Raw genomic sequence first — 11,642 nt, forward strand, 5'->3', positions numbered from 1 at the left:
AACACTATGAATGAATGTTTGGCACAAAGGTGTTTTACTGTTTAATTCTCAGTGTTCAGATCAGCATCAGTACAAACGACGCTGTTCTTCTGAACTTTCTATTCATCAAAAAAACCTGAAAAACCTTCTTAGCTCTTTTCAACATAATAATAATAATAATAAATGTTTTTGAGCAGTAAATCAGACTATTAGAATGATTTCTGAAGGATCATGTGACTGGAGTAATGATGCTAAAAAGTCAGCTTTGTTTGTTCCTAATAAACTGTTTAACTGCACTCGCAAGGGAATCTCAAGTTATTTTGTATGATAGCTAAATATACTCTTAATAAACTGAAAAAAAAAAAATATATATATATATATAAATTAATTTTGTCCTCACATTCTTTCTTGCAACTCTACCCTCTCACTCACAAACCTGTCTGAATGGCTCATTATGCAGGCCTTTGTCTTCTCAGGTGTGAATCACTGCATTAATAATGATAGGGCCTATGCAAGAGGGCGTGAACTTTCTACTCAAAGTGTCTTAGAAAATTTAAATCAATATATTGTTTTCTGTGAGCGAGTAAACAAGATGATTTTCATATCATTTTGAAGCAAAAACTCTAGGCTACGAGATCCAGTTCTCAGAAGTCTCGAACAAATGTTCTGTATGTGTTTTATGGCCTTATTTCAGTGACTTCAACATATATATATATATATAAAAATACACACACACACACACATGCATATATTTAAGAAAATACAGTGGGTACAGAAAGTATTCAGACCCCCTTAAATTTTTCACTGTTATATTGCAGCCATTTGCTAAAATCATTTAAGTTCATTTTTTTTCCTCAATGTACACACAGCACCCCATATTGACAGAAAAACACAATTGTTGACATTTTTGCAGATTTATTAAAAAAGAAAAACTGAAATATCACATGGTCCTAAGTATTCAGACCCTTTGCTCAGTATTTAGTAGAAGCACCCTTTTGATCTAATACAGCCATGAGTCTTTTTGGGAAAGATGCAACAAGTTTTTCACACCTGGATTTGGGATCCTCTGCCATTCCTCCTTGCAGATCCTCTCCAGTTCTGTCAGGTTGGATGGCAAACGTTGGTGGACAGCCATTTTTAGGTCTCTCCAGAGATGCTCGATTGGGTTTAAGTCAGGGCTCTGGCTGGGCCATTCAAGAACAGTCACGGAGTTGTTGTGAAGCCACTCCTTCGTTATTTTAGCTGTGTGCTTAGGGTCATTGTCTTGTTGGAAGGTAAACCTTGGCCCAGTCTGAGGTCCTGAGCACTCTGGAGAAGGTTTTCGTCCAGGATATCCCTGTACTTGGCCGCATTCATCTTTCCCTCGATTGCAACCAGTCGTCCTGTCCCTGCAGCTGAAAAACACCCCCACAGCATGATGCTGCCACCACCATGCTTCACTGTTGGGACTGTATTGGACAGGTGATGAGCAGTGCCTGGTTTTCTCCACACATACCGCTTAGAATTAAGGCCAAAAAGTTCTATCTTGGTCTCATCAGACCAGAGAATCTTATTCAGGTGTTTTTTAGCAAACTCCATGCAGGCTTTCATGTGTCTTGCACTGAGGAGAGGCTTCCGTCGGGCCACTCTGCCATAAAGCCCCGACTGGTGGAGGGCTGCAGTGATGGTTGACTTTCTACAACTTTCTCCCATCTCCCGACTGCATCTCTGGAGCTCAGCCACAGTGATCTTTGGGTTCTTCTTTACCTCTCTCACCAAGGCTCTTCTCCCCCGATAGCTCAGTTTGGCCGGACGGCCAGCTCTAGGAAGTGTTCTGGCGTCCCAAACGTCTTCCATGTAAGGATTATGGAGGCCACTGTGCTCTTAGGAACCTTAAGTGCAGCAGAAATGTTTTTGTAGCCTTGGCCAGATCTGTGCCTTGCCACAATTCTGTCTCTGAGCTCTTCAGGCAGTTCCTTTGACCTCATGATTCTCATTTGCTCTGACATGCACTGTGAGCTGTAAGGTCTTATATAGACAGGTGTGTGGCTTTCCTAATCAAGTCCAATCAGTATAATCAAACACAGCTGGACTCAAATGAAGGTGTAGAACCATCTCAAGGATGATCAGAAGAAATGGACAGCACCTGAGTTAAATATATGAGTGTCACAGCAAAGGGTCTGAATACTTAAGACCATGTGATTTCAGTTTTTCTTTTTTAATAAATCTGCAAAAATGTCAACAATTCTGTGTTTTTCTGTCAATATGGGGTGCTGTGTGTACATTAATGAGGAAAAAAAATGAACTTGTGAAATGATTTTAGCAAATTTAAGGGGGTCTGAATACTTTCAGTACCCACTGTATATTACATTTATATATTAAATATATTTATAATATAAATTACATGAATATAAATATATACATGTAAATTAGTGCTGTCAAATGATTAATCGTGATTAATTGCATCCAAAATAAAACTGTTTACAAAATATGTGTACGGTGTATATTTATTTTGTATATAAAGACACACATACAGTATATATTTTGAAAATATTTACATGTTTCTACTTGTATTCATATAATTTATATGATATATAAATGTATTTAATATAGAAATATAAAAATTTTCAGAAATATATAAATGCGTGTGTGTGTTTTTATATATACATAAATATACACAGTACACACACACACATTTTGTTTTGTAACAGGATCCACTCATCATTTTTGACATTTTGTTCCCTCTCTGGAGCACCCACAGTATTACCTGCCCCTGGTCAAGATTTGTTCTTTAAGATTTAATCTAAGCTTGAGGATGATGCCAGATCTTTAATATTTGGAGCGGTGTCTCTAACAGCGCTCATGTGGCTCTCTTACCGTCGCTGTGTGCAGGAGGAGGTGTTCCTCTCACGGCCGCAGGAGGAGGAAGAGGAGGACCAAACGTCTGAGGGGGAGCCATCACATTCAGCGCAGGAGGAGCTGCCACACAGCCAACACATCAGAAGAACATCAGTAAGCATTACACAACACTATCGAGCAATAAAGCTATTCACTCTGCATAGTCTGAACCAGCTTTGGCTTCACCATCTCAATGAAACGGTCCTGCAGTGAGCGAAAATGAACTTCTACAAGCAGAAATACTCCATGCAGCTCAATTAACATGAGGTCATCAAATAATGACAGCAGAATCAGAGTGACCAAGCTGTGCCAAACATTCAATGATGTTTCATTTATGTCATGAATAACAGGTACAGCTGAGGTCAAAAGTTTACATCCCCCTTTCAGAATCTGCAAAATGTTAATTAGTTCACCAAAATAAGAGGGATCATACAAAATGCATGTTATTGCTTATTTAGTACTGACCTGAATAAGATTTCACATAAAAGATGTTTACATATAGTCCACAAGAGAAAATAGCTGAATTTATACAAAATGACCCCGTTCAAAAGTTTACATCCCCTTCATTCTTAATCCTTTTAATGATCCACAGCTGTGTTTGTTTAGTGATAGTTGTTCATGAGTCCCTTGTTTGTCCTGAACAGTTCAACTGCCTGCTGTTCTTCAGAAAAATCCTTCAGCTCCCACAAATTCTTTGGTTTTCCAGCATTTTTGTGTATTTGAACCCTTTCCAACTATCAGTACGTTTACATGGACATCAATACTCCAATTTTAATACGATTAAGACAATACTCTGATTAAGAGTCTACCATGTAAACAGAGATTTTTGATGACCTTAATCCGGCTAAAGTCATAATCGAAGTAAACAAATCGAATTAAGACATGTGGAGTATTCCTATTTTAGTCGCATTATTGAAGTGCAGTACAGACATGTAAACACCTTAAATCACATTATTACCGTCGTGTAGGACTTTTCGCCGCATTTTGCGACAGGATACACACACGGCAGCGATCAACCGTTTGACGGCAAATAAAAGAGCTTCAACACCGCCGTCGTCTGTACGCACGTACAAATAATTAACTGCACTTGAAGCGTTCATAAAATTAAAAATGAAACACAAAACTGTATATGGCATCATAACGAAGACGAACTATATGTTTATACGTGAAATTCTGGAGGGACGTCAGATGTTGTCGCGTGGTGACGTAATGACGCATGCCATTAATCGCTCTATGTACTATAAGGATTATTCTAAAAGCAACTCATGTAAACACCTTAATCATAATATTGTTTTATTCAGAATAAGGTAAATAATTAGATTACTGATGTCCATGTAAAAGTAGTCAATGACTGTATGATTTTGAGATGCATCTTTTCACACTGAGAACATCTGAGGACTCATACGCAGCTATTACAGAAGGTTCAAATGCTCTCTGACGCTCCAGAAGGAAAAACCATGCATTATGAACCGGGGGTGAAAACTTTTGAACAGAATGTAGATGTGTAAGTTTTTCTTATTGTGCCAAAATATCATATTTATTTATTTAGTACTGCCCTTCAGAGGCTACAGAAGCTACATGTTTCCCTGAAGACAAAATAAGTTAAATTTACCATGATCTTCAAATTCAAAATGTAGAGATCGACCGATATATCCATTTACCGATATTTTTCCCGACATTTAAGCATTTTACCATAATCGGATATCGGTTTTGTAATATCGGATTCACCAATAAATGCCATTATCTTGTGGGTGTTTCGAGAATTGCACGCAGGATCACCAGTGCGTCTGAGGGGAGACGAGACAACAACAACGGCGTGCAGGTACTTGATTTGCTGTAATTAGTAAACTTTATTTAACATAACAGCCATTAATGCACAAATTAGATGCATTACATAAATGCCTGATATGTAGTTTATGCAGCTTGGCTCTAAGAAATAGAGAACAACTCACGGAGGCATGTAAAATAATCCATCAAGTACTCTCCCAATAAAGACGTAACTTTGCATGAGTTAAACAATACAGCCATGAATGAGCGCATGTGGGAAATAAAAGCGCTGAATTTAATTCTCTCTCTGTTGTATATCTGCTTGTCATTAGTCTCGTGAAGTCTTCATATTTCTGTTCACTCAGCGGTTGATTCTCCAGCACGGCCTCCGCATGTAACTTTTAACAACATTCACTTGTTAAACCACCCTAAATTGTAGTAACATTTATTATATAACCATTATTTCGCTAATAAACATCTAAATAAATACATCGCTATGAAAATTAATTATCTCCGCGAACGATCGCAGTTTGAGTAGCCTATAGTTCTGTGTAAATGCATAGATAAACCACACTGTCAGCAGGGATTTCATAATCTAACGACAAAAACATTATTAACAATTCTGATATTACATACCAGTTGAGAAATGCAATAAAATACGATGTTTTGCTTGTTAAACTCCAATATTCCAGAGAGTATTATTCAGTGAATTATTCTTGACTCTATAGGCCTATTAAACGGCTTATAAACCTACTAAAACTGTCGTTTAAAATGAAGTTATGACTCCTGTCCTTTATTTATTTTTCCATTTGAAAACATTAGACATTCTACATTTATTTTGCTTATTGTTAATATTAGTGTTGTTGCTGCTGATGTGTTTTATAAATAAAATGTTTTTTATTGTTGCAATATGAAGATTACATTTAACATGAAAGACGGCAAATTTTCAACACTTAAAAAAAATAAAAAGATGACTGAAGAGAGGAAAAACCAAAGAGAAGCATGTTCTTACTTCACTCAGTCATTTGTTTACTTTATAACAGTAAATAAATATCGGTTCTGCATATTGGTTATCGGTAGAGGTTGACCGATTCATCGGTTTTGCCGATTAATCGGCACCGATAGTTGATTGCCGCAACTATCGGTTATCAGCAAAAAGCCATGCCGATAGTTTTCAACCGTTGCTGGAGTGGCTGAGAAGGGTCCGCTGGCATTATACAATACGAGAGCGGCCTCTAGGCGGAAATCACTGACAGCACGTGTTGTTTATTTTGACACGTACTGCGCGCTGCACAGAGCGGGAAACTCCAGACGCGCGTTTAAATACAGCCAACAGAAAATCCTGCCGCAGAACAGAGCGACATTCACATAGTTTTCTATTAAATTAGATTATATTTGTCCCAAATCATTGTGAATGTATGATGACTTCACCCTAGGCTATAAATTATGTATTGTGCATTTTTCAGCAAAATGTTTGTCTTTCTGTGGCTCTAATAAAGTCGGTATGCTTCATGTAGAGAGCTGTAATAGATCGCTCTCTTTCTGCTTGCTCTTTTTTTTAAACACCGAACTTCAAACTCATTTATGCCATTGTTCATTCTTGAAGCAAACTTATGTCCGTTTGGGGATTAAACCAATTGTTTTAGACCGCCACTTGATTTGAACGCAAAGCGTCTGGTGTGTGTGTGTGTGATACCTCTGAGTTCTCCTAGACGCAGCTCTGCGCTTTTGCGTGACTAACATTTTTTTTTTTGATCAGATAATTATCAAGTGTTAAAAAAAATAGAAGCATATAAAGTGTGTGAGTACACATACAATATCCATGTGTGTGTAATTTTAATGCTATGGCCTTGTGTTGATATTTAAAGATGGCCATCTTTAAGCATGACTGTTGAAATTAAATGGTAACATTTAACAATAAGAGTTCGTTCGTAGCATTAATGAAAACTATAGAAGTATTGTTCCTTGTTAGTGTTTTCATTTCAACATTCACTATTAGCTTCTAATAGGCTAAATTTTTTAAATTTTTAAGTTTCTTCTTTTAACATTAGCAAACTATGAAATAACTTTAATGATCAATATAGTAAATAATATTAATATTTTTATTCATTTACAATGTATGGTTCAGTACTGTTACGTTTTTTTTTTTTTAAATAGTGAAGCACTAGCTCTCTTTCAGTATCCATTTTGAAAACTATCGGTTGATTAATCGGTATCGGCCAGTGTGGTCCAACCCAGCTATCGGTAAAACCCACTATCAGTCGACCTATAGTTATCGGGCACATAAACATGCAAATAATTGGTATCGGTTATAGAAAATCAATGTCGGTCGATCACTATCAAAAAGTTTTCACACCCCGGCTCTTAATGCATGGTTTCTCCTTCTGGAGCATCAGAGAGCGTTTGAACCTTCTGTAATAGCTGCGTACGAGTCCCTCAGATGTTCTCAGTGTGAAAAGATGCATCTCAAAATCATACAGTCATTGTTGGAAAGGGTTCAAATACACAAAAATGCTGGAAAACTTAAGAATTTGTGGGACCTGAAGGATTTTTCTGAAGAACAGCAGGCAGTTTAACTGTTCAGGACAAACAAGAGACTCATGAACAACTATCACTAAACAAATAAACACACAGCTGTGGATCATTCAGAGAACAACACAGCATTAAGAATCAAGGGGATGTGAACTTTTGAACGGGGTCATTTTTATAAATTCAACTACCATTTCATCTTGTGGACTATATGTAACATCTTTTGTGAGATGTATCTTATTCAGGTCAGTGCTAAATAAACAATAACATGCATTTTGTCGATTCTGAAAAGGGGGTGTAAACGTTTGACCTCAACTGTATATGGATGCTCATGTAAATAAGACTAGCACTGAAGAGCATTTGTGAAGCTGGAAATGTCCATCTACTCATGTAAGTATGTTCATTTGTGTGCAGATAAACGCTGACGAGCTGCTATCTCTGTGTGTGTGTGTGTGTGTGTGTGTGTGTGTGTGTGTGAGATCCCCAGAAGATCCGCCCGCTGCATGGACTTCAGTCGGAGCAGACGGGATTCATTTGGCATCAATATACATGAGCAACAGCGCCCGCATGTCTTCACAACCCATCATTTACAGCAGACTTCTCTGTCCAAAGCATTTGTTTTTGCAGACATTCCCAGTGTTTCATCGGCTGAATGATAGTGTGATACGATAAACATTTAACATCTCAGACAGCTGCTGCTTAGACATCGAGACTGAAGAGGACAAGAGTGTGTCTTCCTGCATTACACTGCAACTTCAGATTTCATTTCTTTTTGGTCATTTTTGGTTATGAAAGCATCTCACAACTTTTCAGTTATAATTTTAGAACCCAGCTGATTAGAAAATTATATTGTTGTAATGTATTTATGTAGTATTATTATCATTACTGCAGGTCTTCACTGTGGCAGATAGCTGAAGAGCTGAGAGCTGCTGTTCAAATCTGGTGAAAAACGGTCCATTTTTGTTTAGTAGCGAAGCATGTGCCGAAAGGAGGGGAATAAATCAGCAAATCAAACCAGAGCACAAAACTAAACCACTACCAGACAACAGTGTTTTTAATGTTTCTGAAAGAGTCTCTTCTGCTCACTAAGGCTGCATTTATTTAATCACAAATACAGTAAAAACTGTCAAATATTATTAGAATGTCAAACAGCTGTTTTCTGTGTGAATGTGTTAAACTGTAATGTATTTCTGTGATGCAGCTGTATTTTCAGCATCATTACTGCAGTCTTCAGTGTCACATGATCTTCAGAAATCATAATAATATGCTGATTTGCTGCTCAACAAACATTTCTGATTATTATCAATGTTGAAAACAGTTGTGCTGCACAATATTTTTGTGGAAACCGTGATGCATTTTATTTTTTCAGGATTCACAGATGAATAGAAAGCTCAGAAGTACAGCATTTATTAGAAATAGAAATATTTTGTAACATTATTAATGTCTTTACTGGCACTTTTCATCAATTTAATGCGTCCTTGATTAATAAAAGTATTAATTACTTTTTAGTTGTTTCAAATCTTACTTACCCCAGACTTTTGACAACCACGACTGTGTTCAACATTGATAATAATCAGAAATATTTGTTGAGCAGCAAATCAGCATATTATTATGATTTCTGAAGATCACGTGACACTGAAGACTGCAGTAATGATGCTGAAAATACAGCTGTGCATCACAGGAATACATTTATTCACATAAAAAACAGCTGTGTTAAACACTAATAGTATTTGACAGTATTATGGTTTAACTGTGTTTAGTAAGAGGTGAACGCAGCGTGGCGAGCAGACCTGATTCAGAAGCACTGAGCGGGCTGCTGAGGGACGTACCGTGGTTCACAGAGTTAGCGTGCGGCGGTGTGCTGCGGTGCATGCTGGGATGGTTCCCCGCGGGCTGAGGCTGCTGGGAGTAGATGGCCGGCGGTGGGCCTTTGCTCGGCAGGTTGTTCATGAAGCCCGGCTGCGGCGGAGCCATGAAGCCCTGATTAGACGGGAAAACACCAACGGGGCTCTGTGACGGACCTGCGGCACACAACAACACGAGAGTCCGTTACAAACCAAACACTGACGAGTCCCCTGACCACATCCACTCAGGAGGAAGATCTCCACACAGACACCGCTCAAGCTCCTGCCATGCAAACGTTTAACACACAGCGATCTGTGTGTCACGCACCGTCTCTTCTAACGAGCGGAACAGCCTTCAGTAATACACGGTACAGTCCTAATAGATTCATATTAATATAGTGAATGAAACAACACAGTGCTATGAATCTAGCCGCATTTAAAAGCCTAAACACTCGATGCTCTGAACAGAGAGGCTATTAATGTCAGACTCGGGCCTGGCGTCACAGGCAGGGTTTCAACCAGGATCAGGTCACGCTTCAGTTAGAACGTTCAAGTCACTTTTATAAATATGCTTTAGACAAAAATAAAAAATATCACTGGTGTGCATCTTCAGACAAAACACAGGCACTGATTTATTATAAGCTCAGTGAGAGCACGTCTCTTTCAGCTCAGAGTTACGTTAGTCTGGAGCAGGTGTCAGCCGTGTCTGGGGCCGCAGCTCAGAAACACGGTTCATATACATATGGAGACTGCTTAAATAATATCTATTGTTAAAACACAAATACATCAAATTGAAATGTGCAAACATTCAGGTCAGATAATCTTAATTTAAAAGACGCCGCCTCGATACAGCTTTCCTGTAGCTCAAATAGTAGAGCATGGCGCTAGCAACGTCAAGATCATGGGTTCGATTCCCAGGGAAAGCAAGAGCTGATAAAATGTAGAAACTGTAACTTGAATGCAATGTAAGTCGCTTTGGATAAAAGCGTCTGCTAAATGCATAAATGTAAATGTAAATGTAAATATTCCCCGAGAAGCATCTTCAGAACGAAGCCGCGGCTCTGATGAAGAGCAAACACGCATCATCTGCTCTTTTACAGTAAACTCATATGATATCATATTCACAAACACAACGTGAGTGTAGTGTACAGAGCTACAGTCATGCTATCAGATAATAATACCATAAATTACCATATTAATGTACCATGGTATTCGGGTAGTTGGATTTATAACTTATCCATTGACTTAATTAATTAATTAGTGCTGTCCAAAATAAAAGTGTGTGTTTACATGATATGTGTCCCTGCAGCACAGAAGCAGTCATAAGCAGCACAGCTATATCTGCAGCAATAGCCAACAATACACTGTATGGGTCACAATTATACATTTTTCTTTTATGCCAAAAAATCATTAGGATATTAAGATCATGTTCCATGAAGATATTTAGTAAAGTTCCTACCGTAAATATATCAAAACTTCATTTTTGATTAGTAATATGCATTGCTAAGAACTTCATTTGAACAACTTTAAAGGTGATTTTCTCAATATTTAGATTTTTTTGCACCCTCAGATTCCAGATTTTCTAATAGTTGTATCTCAGACAAATATTGTCCAACAAACCATACATCAATGGAGAGATTATTGATTCATATGATGTATAAATCTCAGTTTTGTGCTCCAAGGACACATGTGTGTATAATTATGTATATATAAACACACACACACACACACACACACAAACAGCATATATATTAAAAATATTGACATGTATATTCATATCATTCACATTATATATTTACATTTAATATATAACCATGACATTTTTCTTAAATATATTCATGCATGTGTATGTATTTATACACACACACACACACACACACACACACACGTATTACGTGAACAAAAACTTTTGTTTCGGATGTGATTAATAGCTGACAGCACCATCAAAACGTGGCATAAGAATGTGAAAGGTCACCATTTCTGTTAAGTTTCTAATTTTTCATATTTAACCATTTTTATTTTCACTTCTCCGTTTCTAAACGCTCCCGGACTGAGACATATTAATCCTACACGACCGTATTTCATGACATCTACACACTTCCAAACAAGCCCCGCGGGACTGGAGCGCGGAGCGCTGCGTCACTCGTCCGGTAACTAGCTCGGGCTAACCAGCTTAACTAGTCGCTCGCGAGCAACTTTACTCGGAGATCACAGGGTTCGGCCTTCATGGAGCGGCGCGACGCACTGGGATCCCGGCCGCTCGCGTCGCGTCGCTGAAGTGATCAAACTCCGGAGAAACTCTCGGCCTGAGCGCGGCGCGGCGCGTTCAGACGCGTCAGACGCGAGTTACTCACCGTTCGCGTACGAGCCTCCGGCGCCGTTCTGTGACGCGAAGCCGCCGCTGGACATCGTGAAGTCGGATCGGTCAGCGAGCGTCTCACAAGCCCGCGGCTGCGGTCATTCTCTGCCTCGCGCTGCCGAGCGTCGCGGTGATAAACAGCGCCTTCCTCTCAGCGGAAGTCGAGGGGAGCACGAAAAGCGCGCATGCGCACTTGGTACACGTGGCATTTCCTGTGGAGCGCCGCTTTCCGTCGTACTGGAAACACGAGTCGCTGCAGAGCGCTTCAGCGAATGAACGAGACACCC

The 11,642-nt window shown here is 38.8% G+C and overlaps 1 protein-coding gene across 1 annotated transcript in view; it reads right to left on the reverse strand.

The window, feature by feature from the left end:
* The window catches only part of sec24a (SEC24 homolog A, COPII coat complex component), a 34,990-nt gene extending 23,444 nt beyond the window's left edge, over positions 1–11,546 (reverse strand). Inside the window, exons 1-3 of the mRNA XM_058758872.1 lie at positions 11,351–11,546; positions 8,982–9,173; positions 2,836–2,937 (exon numbers count right to left, since the gene is read on the reverse strand). Of these exons, the coding sequence (XP_058614855.1) occupies positions 2,836–2,937; positions 8,982–9,173; positions 11,351–11,405 (349 nt within the window). The 5' untranslated portion in view covers positions 11,406–11,546. The remainder of the gene's footprint in view (positions 1–2,835; positions 2,938–8,981; positions 9,174–11,350) is intronic.
* Positions 11,547–11,642: the final 96 nt, after the last annotated feature.

This window comes from Onychostoma macrolepis, chromosome 21, assembly GCF_012432095.1.
Source record: "Onychostoma macrolepis isolate SWU-2019 chromosome 21, ASM1243209v1, whole genome shotgun sequence".
Lineage (NCBI taxonomy): Eukaryota > Metazoa > Chordata > Actinopteri > Cypriniformes > Cyprinidae > Onychostoma > Onychostoma macrolepis.